This window comes from Lissotriton vulgaris, chromosome 3_1 (assembly GCF_964263255.1).
Source record: "Lissotriton vulgaris chromosome 3_1, aLisVul1.2, whole genome shotgun sequence".
Classification (NCBI taxonomy): domain Eukaryota; kingdom Metazoa; phylum Chordata; class Amphibia; order Caudata; family Salamandridae; genus Lissotriton; species Lissotriton vulgaris.
In genome coordinates, this window is record NC_141689.1 from 84,372,606 (window position 1) to 84,391,068 (window position 18,463).

General features: G+C 45.4%; 1 protein-coding gene across 2 annotated transcripts in view; it reads left to right on the top strand.

The window, feature by feature from the left end:
- Nucleotides 1-17,067, top strand: part of LOC147725998 (uncharacterized) — a 162,212-nt gene extending 145,145 nt beyond the window's left edge. For both annotated transcript variants that reach the window (XM_086960112.1, XM_086960113.1), the window contains exons 9-10: nt 10,933-11,819; nt 16,728-17,067. In XM_086960112.1, coding sequence (XP_086816238.1) covers nt 10,933-11,819; nt 16,728-16,736 — 896 coding nt within the window. In that variant the 3' untranslated portion in view covers nt 16,737-17,067. The remainder of the gene's footprint in view (nt 1-10,932; nt 11,820-16,727) is intronic.
- Nucleotides 17,068-18,463: the final 1,396 nt, after the last annotated feature.

Sequence of the window (18,463 nt, forward strand, 5' to 3'; positions counted from 1 at the left end):
TATAAAATCCCTTGGGTTTGTACCATGCTTCAGGTTTTTTCTTCTCTTGAAAGTGAATGTAAATTAATTTGTCTTTTAGGTTCTTAGCTCTCCGATAAGTCACATTGGGATGATCCCCCACAATTTCTGCAATTTTTGTATCCATATGTAGAATGTGCCAATTTTTCTTGAGGATTTTGATTATTGATTGGTTGGCCGTGGAGTGAGTAGTAATGAATCGAATCTTTTGATCATCCGGGTTGGATGCTTGTTTTTCTTTGAGTAGATCAGTTTTTGACGCTGGAGGAGCGATTTAGAGCCATTTGAATACTTGCAGGATTATATTTGCGTTTCTCAAATCTTTTGCTGGCTAATTTTTTGTTCATATTCCAGACTTCCTCTTTGTAGCAAATTCTCTTTATTCGTAGAAATTCTCCGTATGGAATATTTTGAATTAAGCTGGATTGATGGAAGCTTTGAGCTTGTAGGACCGCGTTTGTTGCGGTACTCTTGCGATGCAATGTTGTCTGTATTGCATTATTTTCAATAAAGATTTCCGTATCCAGGAAAATCACTCTTGACTCGCTAATTGCATATGTGAATTTAAGATCGAAATCTGAGTTTTTAAGAATTTCAAAAAAAGCCTCAAATTCTTGATTTGTTCCATCCCAAATCAACAATAAATTGTCTATATATCTTAGCCATGCCACGGTTTTTGATACTGCCTCATCATTTTCAAATCTCCATGCCCAAGTTTTCTCCCATTGCCCCATTGTCAGGCATGCATACGAGGGGCTAAAAGAAAAGCCCATCGCTGTGCCTTTGGATTGCCTATAGATCTCTTGCCCAAACATGCATATGTTTTGCTCCAGACACATTGAAATAATTTCTAGAAGCATATCATTGTGATCTGCAAATTGAATATTTCTGTCCATTAGGAAGGACTTACATGCTTCCAAACCAATTTTATTTTGAATATTCGAATACAGTGATATGACATCCATCGTGATTAGCTTGTAGGAGGATTGCCATGGGGTATCTTGCAATCTTCTCAGCAAGTCCCCAGTGTCTTTTATGTATGATGTTAACCCCTTCTCATATGGTAGCAAAAAAACATCAAGATAATTTGCAATAGGTTCTAATAGGGCTCCTTTGGCTGAGATTATCGGTCTCCCTGGTGGTCTGGTGGGGTGCTTATTGATTTTGGGCAAAAAGTATATAGTGGCCATTTTTGGCTGTGGCGTTTGAAGATATTTATATTCATCACTGTCGATTAGATTTCGTTTGAACCAATTATCTAGTTTCAGGTCTAGTTCTTCTTTTAGCTTTGGCAAGGGATTCACTTTCAATTTTTCATAATATTCCTTGTTTCGAAGGTGAGAATGCGCTTCTTGCATATATGCCTCCTTGTCCAGAACGATCACATTTCCACCTTTATCTGCCATTTTAATTTCGATGGTATCATCTTTTCTGAGTTTGTTTAGCGCTTGGCGCTTTTCTTTTGTTAGGTTGGCTTTTTTATATGGTACTTTAAGTTTATAAAGATCCTTTACTACACATTCATGAAAAAAGTCTATTTTATTTCCAGGTGGGAGCTGTGGATAGAATTTGGATTGTGGTTTCATTTTGGAGATTCCTGCTCCTAATTGTACACAGTACGCTTGTACTTCTCCACCACTTTGTTGTGGATCCTGACTTAGTTCCATAAGATTTACAAAATGTTCAGCATCTTGTATCGGTATTCCCATTGTTGGTTGAGGTATGTTTCTTCTATAATTGGCCATGTTAGGTTTGTCAATGAACAATTTTGCTAATTTTATCTTTCTGACGAACTTGTAGAGGTCTATACGTGTCTCTGCCAAGTTCATTCCACTTGTTGGGCAGAAGTTCATGCCCCGTTTGAGTAAATTGAGCTCCAAGTCATTGAGGTTTTTTGAGGATAGGTTAATTACTTGTAGTTCTTGGTCATCAGATGTTATATTTTGATCTTCATTTAGTAGTTCCATTTCTTTCTCATGTTGCGTGTCATGGTTCCTACGCGGTTTGCGCCAGAAGGTTGTGCCGTACTTTCGCTTGCCTCTTCTGGTTTGTTTTGAGGCGTGCTTCCCCGTCCTTTTCCTCTCCCTCTTCCTCTTTGATTCTGACTTCTCGAAGGGCCCATTGTTTTTTCCAAAGCCTTTTGGTTGAATGCTAGTTTCATTTCGTCTAAAAAATAATTCCTTGCTCTAGCTTCTCTTTCCCCTCCACTTGTTTTGAAGAACACGAGAGTGCATGAGGAATCAACTATCTGAAAAGGGAAAACGGAATGAAAATATATATATATATATATATAGAAGCAACACGCCTTCGCGCTTTGGAAAGGCTCACCACGACACTCCCCCGCCCTCCGGGTCGATGCAGCTCCCGAGTAAATTCCACAGCCACTTCCCAAGAAATTGGCTAGAGTCCGACGCGTTTCGGGGCCAGAACAGCCACACAATCGGGCAAAGAAACACCTTCAGAATTCAAACTTGATTTATTTGAACTTTGACACCCTGAGTGGGTGTGGTTTAGCATAGGTGAGCTCGCTGGAACTCTGGTCCTTGTAGTCTTTGAAGGTGAGCAGGGATTAAAACCTTGTGCAACATTCCTCCTGTGTGGGCTCCTTCAAGTTGTTGTGGCAACAAGTTTTGGATGTGTAACGGCCAGCCCACGGTCGTGTAAGGAACCCTGCTGCGAGCACAGACCCGAGGCATCGCATACCTGCGCTGCCGTGGTTTTCACGGGAGCGGCCAATGAAAGCGGGAATGAGTCTGCTGGATGAAGCAAGATCGTACAGCCCCCCACTTGGGAACATTGTGGTTTATTTGATGCAGCGTGACACAACAGCTCACGGGAGCAGGAGCGGAGACACTACAAATACCGGAATGCCGTGCGAACGGCCACACCCACTTGTGCAGGTATTTGAACTGATAAAAGAGTGCCCCGCCAAACGTTTGTGCACGCCAGCATTTTCCGAAGCCTCTGAAGAAGTGATCAAGTCATGAAACGCGTCAGGCCGGATTTAAAAAGACTTTTTGCTGTGCTCCCTTGTTTCTCCCAGCAGCAAGCTTTCATTAAATTTTGTGCAACATTCCTCCTGTGTGGGCTCCTTCAAGTTGTTGTGGCAACAAGTTTTGGATATATATATATCCGTTCCCCACACGCTGATACTTCCGCAGACGTGGGGCAAGAACAGACACGGACCACTAAGTAGTAAGATGCAGATTTATTCAAGTGCTGTCGCCATAACGTTTCTGCTCATTCGAGCCTTGATCACATGTATATATCTCGATCTCTGTCTCTCTGTCTCACTCTCTGTCTCACTCTCTCTTTTTCTCTCTCTGTCTCTGTCTCTCTCTCTGTCTCTCTCTCTCTCTCTTTCTCTCTGTGTGTCTCTCTGTGTCTCTGTCTCTCTGTCTCCCTCCCCTTATTATCCATTGAGCTTAGGTGCGAAGGAAGGGTAGAGTTTGGATGACCCACTAGTTCCAGTTATGTATTGTTAGCTAGGATCAGAAGAAAGGGGGGTTCCAAGGTTATTTGTTGAAATAAAACAGTTTCTAGGTAGCTGCAAGAACAGATGGAAAATAATGGTCCTAAACGTTTTTTGCACAGTCGAGGTTTATGCTATCGAGGTGACTGTTAATGCTATCTTATCTATGTGGCCAACTGCATTCCACTAAGGGTATACTGTAAGTGAGGGGTTCAGAATAACAGTAGTACACCCACACATGCATGATCCTTTTTAGGTCTCCCGTCTAGCGAAAGACCTATTGTTGCCGACTTGCCGGGAATGTTGGACAGGGGATGGGCACGCGCTTTCCCTAGGCGATTTCACCTCATGGGCGCGTGCACGCCCAGCCCGGCGCCGTGCGCATCTCCTGTTCAACATTCACTGCAAGTCAGCTTCTCAAAATCTCGCGCGCATACACAGCCACACATGCATGCACACACACAGACACACACACACACACAGCCACACATGCATGCACACACACAGACACACACACACACACAGACACACGCGCAGGCACACGCGCAGGCATTCACACACACACACACACACACGCGCGCGCGCAGACACACACAGGTACACAGACACACGCGCAGACACACACAGGTACACAGACACACGCGCAGGCATATATACACACACACACACACGCGGAGGGAGGTTGGAGTCTGCATCTATGGGAGTCCGCTCCTGCACCGGCCCCCGCGGGGCCTCCCTCTCACCTGCTTCCGATAGCCGCTCCTCACCGCTGCTGTTGGGGACAGTCATTTCTGGAGCGCCGGGTCCTCGGCTCCCGATGGGTGGGCGGGCGTGGGCTACAACTTCCAGCCTGCTAACTTTCTGCTGCGGGAGCGGCGGCTGCGGTGCACGGACGGGGCAGGACTGCGGCTGCGCATGATTCGTAGCCCCTGCCCTTTGGCCGACTCCGAAGCTCCGCCCTGTTAGCACGCCATTGGCTGAGCACCCCTCAGCGCTGCCTCGTCCCCGCGCTGCTGGTCTCCGTGCAGCTCTCCCACAGGCCGTCAAAGAACGCAGTATCCCATGGATGGTCTGGCCTCTGGGGCAGTTCTCGCCACTGAGGGGGTCACCGTGGCTGCCAGGAGCAGGACCCAACCCATGGGAGCCAATGCCAGGCCAAATACCACAGAGGCCGTCACCATGGCTTGATCACGGCCCTGAATGCTGGGCAAGATCACACGTCTCGAGGGAACGAGCCTGAGGCTGATTCTGTCCAGTAGGCTCGGGAGAAAGTAGTCCTGTGGTCACAGCTTTGACGTAGAGCTGGGTCAGATACTGGTCACCTACAGCTGAGAGGGTGCGGTGATCGCAACATCTCGTGTGAAAGGGTGGTACCTGTGCCACAGCTCAAAAAATGGTCTAAGGACAACCTGATCACTCCTATTTGGATGACAATGTATATTTTAACCCCTTTACTGCTAAGGCATTACTCTTCTTTCTCATTTACTTTCCATTGAAATCAATGGAAAGTCCATGACGAGTTACCCTTGTCATTAGCGGCGAAGAGGTTAAGCCAGGGAGAGGTGTGGCGCAGCGATCAGAGCGGCTGACTCGCGGTTCGGTCCCAGGCGACGGCGGCAGCTCAGCACGATGTGACTCTAGGCAACCGCTCACTTAATCTGCTCGACGGCCCCCAGCGCCTTGACACCCTTAATGGTTGATATGCTCCCGCTTTACAAATATGAATTATTATTTATTCACACTGTTGGGTGATGAAGGCTAGGAACTATCATCAAATTATTGGCGTCACCTCATCACCACTGGACCAGGGAGAAGGAAGGGACAGAGAACGTCTGGCTGGGGGCCCTCCTGGAATGTTGACCTCTGTAATGGGGGTTAGAGAAAGAACGTAGAATACACATGAGTCAACAAAAGCCCATGGAGGAGTGAGGTTTTCCTTGTAGTTCCTTACAGGGGTTTGGTCTCTGCGATGAGATGTCACTGGCGATGCTGTTTCCACAAACCTCAATGAAAGTACACAAAACAGAAGCCTTCTAGCTAGTAGGTACCTGTGCGGATGGATTCACCGTTGCAGCTCTGATATTGGGGTTGGGTAATGAGGCGCACAGAGTCTGGCTGAGGCTTGACATCTACCTGGTTGCTCCAGGTTGGAATAACCCTCAGTAATGAGACTCTGCGGTGTGATACTTGCTCGACGAGGCTCGGCGAGTCCCTTAGGATGCTGTCTGCTTAGGATGTGTCCTCGGTGTTACACATCTGAGGTTTGGGGCTCGTCTGACAAGATCATGGGTTGCATGACTCCTCACTGACGGACGTCTGAGGTCTGAGTCTTGCTCGGTGAAGCTCCCTCTCTGAGAACCTACAGAAGGGCTTTCACCGCCCCCAAAGCCCCATTCAGAGTCCGCAGCTCTGAGGGAAGCCGTTCTCTCGTTGAAGGTCGGCGAGAGCCGATGGAAGGCCTGACGTCTGCCCGACAGGTGCCGGTGGGAATTTGGGCCAGTGGTGAAACCTAATTTCGCAAGGAACTTTGTCTTCCTCCGCAGCCGGAAGATGTTCAATTAATACATGTTCTTGGCAATGCGACCTTAGAAGAGGTTCGAGGCTCAGAGAGTTCGAACCGGTGATGTTAGGCTGGCAGGCACTGGTCTCAGCATGGCCGCTCCCATGCTGCCTCGCAGGTAGGTGGCTGTGCTGTGTTCAAGAGGAGGCCCCTCTATAGCAGGAAGCCGTTGGGGAAATTCCTCTTCACAGGAAAGTCTCGCTACAACTCCCCTCCAGGAAGGAATCACCTAGTAGCACAGTGTAACCCTCCACCTCAACTCCGGTGATCATTAACACCACCTCTCATTAATCCCTCGTTCAGGCCGTGTCCAGACTTCATAGTTAGCAGCTGGCGCTAATGATTAACACGTGTTATACGTTTTGTCACCTCGGCTGAACACCTCCAGCCCATGTAGCAGAGGGTGGGAAGTGGGGCTCATGTAGGATCTAGGAAGTACAGGACGTCGATAAAGGGCACTGGGGTACGGTGACCCAGCATGGTACCTACCTACAATGTCCGCTGCTCTGAATTTCTGGTGCCCATTTTTTGTGGGCTCATGGGGTGGAGGGGGCCAAGTTCGGAGTAACATCATTGTGGAGTATCTAGGACGCTGAACTAATTATGTCTCTAGGTGTTCGTAATGCCAAGGTGCTGCTATATATTTAGAACGACGCAGTGCGCACGCGTGCATAAACGTGTGCATTCGAAATTATAGGTCGCATATTAGCATCCCTGCAAGGTCACTGATTTTTTTTCTTGGATAATCCTCAACTCTCACTGTTTTATTTTGTCATCAGCCCTCGTTGCTACTCCCTTTACTGCTCTGCCCTTCTGCAAACATTGCGTCCCACTTAACATACGTTTCATTCGTCACAAGCCTTTATTTACGAAAAGACCGATTTTAAACCAGGGTTTACACCTGACACCATCTCGAGCTGCGCTCAGGCTCAAGGAAACACTAACGTCCGACTGTCCGACACTGGTGAGCCTGCTCTAGCTGCACCCGGGCACCCTTTGTCGCAGTTGCCCTGGTACTCTGCAGTTAAAAGAAGAGCTCAATTGAAACTATAGCTTTCCCAGTCTATTGAGGATGTTTCCATGTGCAATGTATGCAGGGCATGAGTCCTAAAGCAAGCATGGGAAATGCAATAGGTCTCAGATTTATTTGAGTTTGAGTTAATGGCATTGTAAATGGCAATGTCTTTTCGCCATGTGTTATGGAGTGTATGCATGTGGTGTGTAGTGGAATTATGCGAGTTGGATTTGAATTGTAGCAATGGTGGCATGCTGCGCTTTAGATGAATATGTTTAAAAGTAAAGTGTGCCATACTGCGATTGCTACAATAGTTAATTGTGGATGCGTTAACAATTGATGTGTGCACTGATGGCTGGTGGTGTGTGTGCCTTTAGAAATTGTGCTCTGACGGCTGGTGGTGTGTGTGCCTGGTGGAAGTGTGCACTGCCTGCTGGTGGTGTGTGTGCCTGGTGAAAGTGTTCACTGACGGCTGGCGGTGTGTGTGTGCCTGGTGAAAGTGTGCACTGATGACTGGTGGTGTGTGTGTGTTTGGTGAAAGCGTGCACTGATGTCTGGTGGTGTGTGCCTGGTGGAAGCCTGCACTAACGGCTGGTGGTGTTTGTGCCTGGTGAAAGTGTGCACTTACGACTGGTGGTGTTTGTGCCCGGTGAAAGCGTGCACTGACGGCTGGTGGTGTTTGTGCCCGGTGAAAGCGTGCACTGACGGCTGGTGGTGTGTGCGGTGGTGAGTGTGCGGTGGTGAGTGTGCGGTGGTGAGTGTGCGGTGGTGAGTGTGCGGTGGTGAGTGTGCGGTGGTGAGTGTGCGGTGGTGAGTGTGCGGTGGTGAGTGTGCGGTGGTGAGTGTGCGGTGGTGAGTGTGCGGTGGTGAGTGTGCGGTGGTGAGTGTGCGGTGGTGGGTGTGCGGTGGTGGGTGTGCGGTGGTGGGTGTGCGGTGGTGGGTGTGCGGTGGTGGGTGTGCGGTGGTGGGTGTGCGGTGGTGGGTGTGCGGTGGTGGGTGTGCGGTGGTGGGTGTGCGGTGGTGGGTGTGCGGTGGATGTGTGTGCGGTGGATGTGTGTGTGTGTGTGGTAGATGTGTGTGTGTGTGTGGTGGATGTGTGTGTGTGTGGTGGATGTGTGTGTGTGTGTGTGTGGTGGGTGTGGGTGTGTGTGTGTGTGTGTGGTGGGTGTGTGGGGGGGTGTGTGGTGGGGGGGGTGTGTGGTGGGGGTGTGTGTGTGGTGGGGGGGTGTGTGTGTGTGGTGGGGGGGTGTGTGTGTGGTGGGGGGGTGTGTGTGTGGTTGGTGTGCGTGTGCATGTGTGTGGTGGGTGTGTGTGTGGGGGGTGTGTGGTGGGGGGGTGTGTGGGGGGTGTGTGGTGGGGGTGTGTGGTGTGTGTGGTGGGTGCGGGTGGTGGTGGGTGTGTGTCTGGTCTTAGGTGTGTGTGGTGGACTTAGTTCGAGTTTTCGTACCCTGCACACTCACTGCTCACCCTGCACACTCACACACTGTTCACCCTGCACACTCACACACTGTTCACCCTGCATACTCTCACAATGTTCACCCTGCACACTCTCACAATGTTCACCCTGCACACTCTCACAATGTTCACCCTGCACACTCTCACAATGCTCACCCTGCACACACACACACACACGCACACACTGCTCACCCTGCATACTCACACACTGTTAACCCTGCATGCTCACACACTGCTCACCCTGCATGCTCACACACTGCTCACCGTACACACTCACACACTGCTCACTCAATGTAATGCAAAAAGACCTAGCTCGGCCCTTTGGCCTGTGTTGTAATCGTACAGTAGGTTGTGAGTAGTTAGGCTTGATTGTTTGGGGCGTCCCCTCCTTACTGCTCCCCTCTTATCTATCGCCCTCCCTCACTCTATCTATCGCACTCACTCTATCTATTGCCCTCCCTCTATCTATTGCCCTCCCTCTATCTATCGATCAAGCTCTCTCTCTATCGCCCTCCCTCTATTGCCCTCCCTCATCTATCTATCCCTCCCTCTGTCTATCTATCGCCCTCCCTCTATCTATCTATCGCACTCACTCTTCGCATCACCACAGCATCACTCAGCACCACCACAGCATCACTCAGGGGCACAACAGCATCAATCTGTGCAACCATTCAACTGGTTCAAATATGTTCTCTCAATGTTTCAAGCTTTATTTCAAATATCACAAAAAGATGTTAATATTTCACTTCTGTTCTTGTATTTTCGTCGCAATAAAATACACTGAACATAATCTTCACAAGTTATTTACAAAAGTTTAAGCTATTGCCATTATGAATTACAATAACTTTTATTTAAGTATTAAATATTTTAAAAAACTAAAAGCCATTGTTTGTAATATCAATACATCTAAGTCACGTAAATACAACACATATTGCATTACAAATGCTATAGGTGTCACATTTGCGAACGTAAATGACAAAGCTATTAATTTAGCTATTTACTAAACCAACACATAAATAAAAAATTTGTCATTTACAATACCAATAGCTCAAACTTTCCTAATGCGAGACCTATTGCATTGCAAATGCTTGTTGTACTGGTTTACACATATTTGCCAGGGAATATATTCGCAGGAAAAGTAGGTATGAAAATGAAACAATCGGTAAATCAGCAAGCAGTAATTAATTGTCCCACTTCACTGCTTGTTAGTTTTGTTGATATGAGAGTTGTACGTCTGAGTGAAATAATGTCAATGTGTGATCTGAGATTGAAAATTATAAACGTACGTATATGTGCCTTTATTTTTTGAAAGTTTTATATAGCGCGAACAAGATCTTTGCAGATATCAGAGCGCTTTACAAAGACAAGGGGTAAGAACAGGAGAGTGCATAACAGGCATTTGGGCATAGCGTAATTGTAAGTAATAAGTGAGTGGTAGGGTAGGTACATCAAATAAGAGGGAGCATAGACAATCAGGTAAGTCGATAAAACAAGTAATACGAATAAGCAAAGAGATCAAACAAGTAGTACAGATCGGCGCAGAGTTTAAAAAAAAAAAATAATAATTTTAAAGTCCCAAGTAATAGTTCAAGTGTATTTAGCCATGAGGATAGCTTTTACTTCTTTCTTAAAAAGAAATATTGTATCATATCTGCCTGTGATTGTTAATTCTTAAACATAAATGTCTGTGTTTGCTTATAGAGAATGTACTTGGTTTCCCTCTTGCTGACACCCTGAAAGATAATAGAGCCACTGCCAGTTAGGAAGACCATGAAACTGTTGTGTTTGGGGGTTCTATTTCATATAGAATTAAGAGCGTGGTGCCTGCGGCTGCTGCAGCTATGAGACCATTTTCTCTTCCACAGGAATGATTTTTCCTTTTTGTGAATGTATAGTTTCCTTCATTAATTTTATACAGGTGCCTCTGTGCCTCCTGCTTTTGAGTATGTACAAAGTTAATAAAGATTATTTGCAATCTCCGTTTATTAGATTGAGCCAGGCATAAGATAGGATTGATGGCAATTTTTGGTTCTCATCTGTTAGGGGAAACTGACATTAATACTTCTAGAAGTTGAGTCAAATGCAGATTAACCCCTTTAGCGCGTCGAACATTCCGCCCCAGTGCGGACGTTCGATCGCGCTAACGGGATTCGGACGTCCAACGGTCGTGAGCAGCACCAGCGAGGTAGCGCGCGCGACGACCGTTGGACGTTCGAAGCACGGAAGGGGTTAAGAACCAGAAAGGGAACATTTTAATAAGAAGATAAACAAATGTGTTTATTTTTAAAGAATGGCATTGAGCGGATAACTTTTATTTTGGGATTTCAGTGTCGAAAACAGAGAGCATTTCTTTTCATCTTGAACTACATCCAGTTTTTCCGTATCTTTAGATTTTGTTTCTTTTCTTATCAGGGAAAAAACCTTCAGAGTCGAGTCGCCATGCTCGCGAGCTTTCAAATAAACGTGAGTCTAGCAGCTCATCAAAAAGGAAAGAAAGCAGCACTGTCGTCTCTGGAAAAAATGATTCCAGTACTTCTTCAAAGAAGCCTGCCACTAGCAGCAGTTTATCAAAAAGTTCTGGCAGCACATCAAAAAGCGTTGAAAACCAGAGTGGCAAAAATCAGACAAAGCTAGATAGTAGCAAGACCTCATCGAAGCCGGCGGCAGACACTGCAACACTGCCGGATGCTGGCAAAGAGTTGTCAAAGCCCAGCACTGGCAAAACAACGCAGAAGGCTGCTGCGCATACAGCGTCAAATCCAGGTGCTGGCAAAGCATCGGCAAAGTCTGACGCTGGCAAAGCATCGGCAAAGTCTGACGCTGGCAAAGCATCGGCAAAGTCTGACACTGGCAATACAGCAATGAAGGCTGACGCTGACACAGCCCCACCCGCATCCGATCATGGCCATGAGCCCTCGGTTCACAGCACATCCAAGGCTGCAGTCGATAACAGGTTAATGAATGATGGCACCAATAGCATGCAGTCGAAGAACCATCAGCCTGGGAACGCCCTCTCAGAAAAGCTCGACGTTGCTGATGAATCGGATGACGACTCAGACTGTGCTTGTGAAGCGCCCCCCTCTCCAAAAGCATCCAATGCTGCGAAACAGCCTCCGTCTAGCAGTGCATTAAACAAAAAACATGACAGTGGCCCGTCCTCAAAACTATCCTCTAAAAAGATGCAAGACGATCCTGACATCATTTACGTTTCGTCTGATGAAGATGACCTTGTTTGCATGCCCTTAGAGAAGTCGTCCCCTGCAACACTGGGCTCTGAAAAAAAGCAAAGCACCAAAGGGGTAAGTCGTTTTATTTTCTGTACCACTGTTTGTTTTGTTTAAATGCTCCAATAAGAGAATTACTTTCTATATATTGTAAGTGCAAATTAAGTGGTAAAAGAAAATATTTTGTTTGCTCCTCTTTATACAACAGAAAAACACTGATACAGAAGCAAATCTGTTTTTTAGGCAGCCCTCTGAATATAGTTTTAGTATCTTGTCCATTATTGGTGAATATGGAAGCAAATCTATTTTGTATGCATCCTTTCGAATATCATTTTGGTATCTTGTCCATTATTGGTGAATAAGGTGATTTTATGGTGGTGCTAGTTTTATTATGCACATTGAGCAACTGTCTGCTTTGAATGTTCCTTTACTCGAGGTTCCCGCATAAGGTCTAACTTACCATTGTCCTCATGCTCTTCCAACTTGAGTCCATCAATTCTATTTCGAGTACCATGATTTATACTTTGGATTGCAATGAACTCAAATGTGACCGCAAGACAGCTCATAACCCTACAAATATGGGCCCTTATTACACTTGCTTTCTTTTGTCTTCTTTGGCTTCTAAAAGAATCCCCATTAAAGCAGTATGTACCTCACTGAGATATCCATGTAGCTGAACCACCCGTCCTTAATCAAGTACCGCAAAACCAGATCTGTACATTCAACGCTTAGTCTTATTGATGACTATCCCTCCTTCCAGATCAGTACTATCAACAATCCCCTCCAGTCCAAAACGACTGACCATGCTCTTGCCACCACCATAACACTAGTTACCGAAAATGACCCTTACAGCTAGGAAATTAGGTATGCACAGCCACAACTCCTCATCTTCTGCAACGCTTATGCTTATGAAGTGCAGATTAAGTAAGCCACATCTACAGAGTAGGTCTTCAAACCACACACTCCTCAGCCATAATCTCTCATGAATGACTAGATCCAAACCCATTGTAACCATACACCTTACAACCAATGGAAATTGCAGTGCTTTTACAGTTTCATCTGGGATATCAAGTACTATGCAAAAGTTCCAGTCAGTACAATTGAGTAATCATTTTAACCAAATTCCCAGTGTATTTTCTGAATACTTGGTCTCACAGAACAAATGTATGCGCACATTTTAATCCACTTGTTTTCCTTCCTTTTGCCACCTTTTTTTTAAACAATTTTATTTTGAGCTGCTAGTCCTAAGACTGTAAATTCAGTTTAAACGCCAATACGCAATTACTTCTTTTATGCATTTATGAATAGCCTAATTATAAGCAATAGCACCAGTGGAACGTAGCTGCTCACCAGCAGCTGAAGGGAGAAAATAGGGATTGGAGACCCAAAGACAGCATTATTAACTATTTAAACAATGCTCATCATGTAGTAATATTTCTCTCCAATTCTCTGTCCTTGGACACTGGAATATGATGCGCCCACAAAACTCAACACCATCCATATTACCTTAGTCAAGCCTTCCATTTCGATACCGAGTCGGCCCAAATCCTCTTTGGATCCTTAACCTTCCAGTTTCAAGACCAAACCAAGTTCTGAGACGAAACCCTCCATGCCGAAACAGAAGCATGCTTCGAAGCCGAAATCTTCAGTTCAAAAAAGCAAACCCATCTCTGCACCCAAACTTTTAATGCCGAAATCAAGACTGCTTCTCTGAGCCTTCTGACCTAGACATGGTTTAACATTGAAGGAGGAGGACATGGCTACCAGCCCTGCTTATCTTGCCCCATCATCCCCTCCACCTCTACCCTCTTCCCCACATTTAGATCTTCTACACATGGAATCTCCACTTTCACGGCCTGGTTGAGGATGATATTGCTGTGGAAGATGCTCAATTACCTGTAGACCCATGGAATGATTACACCATTGCCCCTCCATTAAACACTGAACCTGACCTTTACCCTGCAAAGCCATTCCCACCTGATGACAATATGTAATAATATGGCTTTTCAAGTACTCATTGCTAGAGCAGCAGAGTACCATGGGGTAGCGTTACATAAAGAGTCATTAGACGAGGACTTTTTATTCTAAGAACTCTGGTCCACTCACAGGTCAAGCACAAATTTTGTCTCCTAGAGTCGATACAAAATATAAACCTTTGCCATCTGACCCAGTCTTTATCAAAGGTCAGCTGCCTCTTGACTCTTTGGTAGTGTCCAATGCTCACAAAAGAGCTGATTCTCAGGCTTCTGGTGATGCACCACCCCCAGCAAAGAAACTAAGCTCATAGATGCTTCAGGAAAACGTGTAGCCGCCAATCACCGGCAAATCGCGAATACACAGGGCTTACTAGCTAGGTATGACAGGGCACACTGGGATGAAATTCAGCAACTGCTCCAATATCTCTCGCAAGGCAAGAGCTCAAGAATTGGTTCAAGAGGGCAATCTAATTTCAAACTCTTCAATTAGGTGTGCTCTAGATGCTGCTGACACCGCAGCTAAAGAAGTTAATGCCAGTATTCTACTTAGAAGGCATGTATGGCTTAGGATTTCCAGGTTTACACCCGAAGTCCAACAGTTTATAACAGGAACGTCTTTTTGGTCCTAAGGTCGATCTGGCTCTTTAAAAGATGAATAAGAACACTGAAGTGACAAAGTCCATGGGAGCACACCATTCTCCTTCAAATAGAGGCTCCTTTCTCCACTCCTTTTATTGGACAGGGTCTAAAACCATACCCTCAGACCCAAATGCTTACCCTTACAAAGGCAACATCCAATCCTCTTCCTTTAGAGGTTTCTATAGAGGAGGATGTAGAGGAAACCACTTCAAAGGTAGGGGTAAGGGCGCCACACCTCTTCCCCTAATAAGCATTGACTTGCCCACACTCTCCCCTCTCCCCCAGCCCCCCACCCCTGTTACTTAACACCTGTTGGGGAAGACTTCACCAGTGTTCCCCCGCCCCCCCATTTGGCAATTCAGAACAACCAACAAATGGGTGAATTGACTTATCCAACTTGGTTATTGCCTGGATCGTACCACCAACCCTCCAAACATTACACCTCACTCTCACAAGCTGTCGCCAGACCACTTAGTTGCTCAAACAAGAAGTACAATCGCTCTTACTAAAGAGTGCAATAGAACCAATTCCATTACAGTTCCAGGGTTCAGGGGTTTACTCTCTCTATTTTCTAATCCCCAAGAAGGATGGCTCCTTAAGACTGATTCTTGGATCCCAGAATGTTAAACCAATACATACTGTCAGAACATTTCCATTTGGTAACTCTTCAACAGGTGCTTCCACTTTTCCAGCAGGATGATTTTATGTCTACACTACAATTAAAAGGTGCATGATTTCACATTCCACTTCATCCAGGTTATCGCAAATACCTCAGGTTTGTAATAGCAGGCAAACACTACCAATTCAAAGTACTCCCAGTCAAGAGTACCTACTGCTCCCAGAGTCTTTTCCCACTGCCACACAGTAGTGGCAGCTCATCTTAGAAGACAACAAATTTGCGTCTTCCGGTACCTAGACGACTGGCTCATCAAAGCCAGCATGTATCCCAAATGTCTGCAACACATTGTGATCATGATGGACCTAAGCCACCAATTGGGTTTCACGGTCACTGCGCAAAAGTCTCACCTGCAGCCTTCACAGATAGTCTTATCTGGGAGCCACTCTCAGCGCTTACATAGCTCTAGCCTCTCCCAGTGCAGCCAGAATTCACAACATCTAAACTTTGTTGCTACAGTTTCAAGCCAACCAAACCTTGCCAGCCAGAACTTTCATGCAACTGCTAGGTATGATGGTGTCATGGATTGCAATAGTGCCCCATCCAACACTGCACATGCGTCCTCTACAAGAATGCTTAGCATATCAGTGGAATCAGTCACAGGGTCAATTAAACGATATAGCGTTGATAGACAGCCGCACCCATCGCTCTCTGCAGTGGTGTAACACACAATTTATCAAAATGGTGGCCCTTCATCGATTATCAACCACAGATCGTGCTAACAGACCCATCTCTCACAGATTGGGATGCCAATCTCCACGATTACACAATCCAGAGTCTCTGGGACAACAGGCACAAACATCTCCACATCAACTATCCAGAGCTTCTACCAGTATTTCTAGCACTGAAAGCTTTTCAGTTTCATCTCATAGACAAAATTGGCCTAGTCCGTATGGACAACCTGTAGTATATACAAAAAGAGGGGGGGTGGGGTGGGGTGGAGGCACGCGCACACACACTCCAACTGTCACACCTCTCTCAGATCATTTGGAGCTGGGCAGCAATCCATCACAGGAGTCCTCTTCTGGCAGAGAACCTTCCAGAAGTAAACCATCAGATTGCGGACCTCCTAAGCAGAAAGAGGCAGCAAATACACAAGTGGGAACTTCATCCCCAAGTTCTCCTACCATACTTTCAGCAATGGGGATTTCCACAAATCTGTTCGCCACAGTGGACAATTCAAAATGCTCAAACTTCGCCTCCAGGTTCCAACACCCTCTATCCAAAGGCAATGGCCTATGGATGCAATACGTCAGGGATATTTGCCTACACTTTTAGGCCTCTCATCCTTCCGTTTCGGAGACTCAGGCAAACATCCCTCACACTGAGTTTTTGTATTTCTTCAGTTGATTGTTTAGAACCTGTTGCCTTTGGGTAAATACAATAAACCACCTCTGTAGAGGGGACTCTTTGGCCAGAAACTTTCCAAATTTTGATATTCTTTCACCTTTACTTAGCTTATATTATCAGTTCACCTTGACACACAGCTACGTCAGTTTTTGTTGCAAACTGTTTTGGGAATTACTGTGTAGGGCATTTTACCAATTTATTCCTCATGTTTACCATGTAATTGATATGTTTTTAATTTTTTTAATAGGAGCTTCTAGGCTTCAATCTGTGTCATCACCACAAAAGACAAGTGTTCTCCATTTGCCCTAATCCTTGCCCTTAACTTTCTTTCTCTCATTCCAGGCTAAATGACCCCCTACCTTAATCACCGCCTGTTAAGTCGGACAGTTAGCGGAGAGAAGACGCATTGTGCCTCCGGAAGTTTAATAGATTCTACTCTTGTCATATGTGTTTCTTTTCAAGTTATTGTGGTATTTTGAACGAGCAGTCCAAGACGAGGAGAAAATGCAAAGAATGTTATTTATGGACTGCCTTGCTCCTCGTTGATTGTTGGCGGTCATTATCTCTGGTCCAGATTTCTTTTGGAAAAAGTAGTTGACATCATTTTTAAAACATTTTATTCATAAAAAAAGTATCTTTCATCTTTGCTGTTAACGAATTCAGTAAAGACGTTAATGCGTAATACTGGTGTGTGTCTTTATTGCAGTTATTTGTGTACTTAAGTTTGTGAGCTTGTTAAACATGAGCCATGTTCTGCAAACCAGTATGATTCCAGTTTTTGTTTATAGGAGAAAAGGTAAATGCATTTAATAAGTTGTTCATGATGGAGTCCTTGTTTTTAACACCTTGGCAGTTCTGCCTTTTTGTGTGATCCAAAAACACTTTTTCAGTATAGAAAATAGAATATCTGTTCCTGTGTGGCAACTGTGCCTTTTCAAAGGCAAATATTCATGTTTCCAATATTGAAATGTATGTTTCGGCTGGCTATTTTTTGCTTAATAACAAGACGAAATCCGCTTGGATTGAACAGTTAAAGCGATCGACTCTACCATTATGCCTCCATAATTGATTTCTTCTGTGGGAATGCGAGGAGGGTGTTATGTTTATCTTTAGAGCATAGGGATAAGCGACTTGAAAAGCCCCAGCACTGTACCAATTCCAGAGCACTCTCTTCCTTGGATATGTCAATTTTACTGTTATAAAAATAAAACAAATATGGAAATTCTGGGCAGTTTATCCGCTTGCTGTATTGCCCACATTTTATTTTCTCTTGAATAATCTAACTTAGAAATAGTTACTACTGTATAAAGAAGTGACAAGAAATATATTTTACAAATCTTTTTTTATAAAGGGAAACATTTAAGAAAACTTGGCTCATGCAGCAATTGAAAGGTGACACTGCTCTTTTAAGGGAGCCAACACCAGCAGTATCCTATCTTAGTTTGACTTGTTGGTACCTCCGTTATTATTTGGAGCTCCTGAAAGAAGCTCATGTAGTATTGAGCTCAGTCCTTTGAAGTTTGGTTTTTCTGAAAATCTTTGCTTACTTTAAAAACACCATCTCACTTGAGGGTCAGGTCTGGTAGTGACTTCACTGGCGGACGCTCTTTAGAGGAGTTTCGACCAGGTGCCTGACATATGTTGTTATGATTTATAACCCGCGCAGCTACTCATGAGTGTCCCGGAGCAAAAAACCGGTATTGAAAACAGTGAGGAACTGGGGGAGATTACCGATTAAGTAAACAGCAGGGTTTTTAGTCTTGTCTTGAACATGCAGGGGTCGTGAATACTGCACAGTTCAAGGGGGAGAGAATTCCAAGCTACTGCCGCTTTGAAGGATAGAGAGAGTTATCTCCAAATCTTACCCGCCGATAGAGAGGAATCGAAGTTAGGCACTGTGAAGCAGAACACAGGTGCCTACTTGGAGTGTAGAAACTAAACTGCTTCCTCAGATAGAGGGGCCCAATCCATAAAGGGCCTAGTTGGCCATCGTGGGAGCCTTAAGTTTGACTCTTTGGAGCACTGGAAGCCAGTGCAGATCCTGCAGACTATGTTTTACACTAGACCTGCCCGGGATA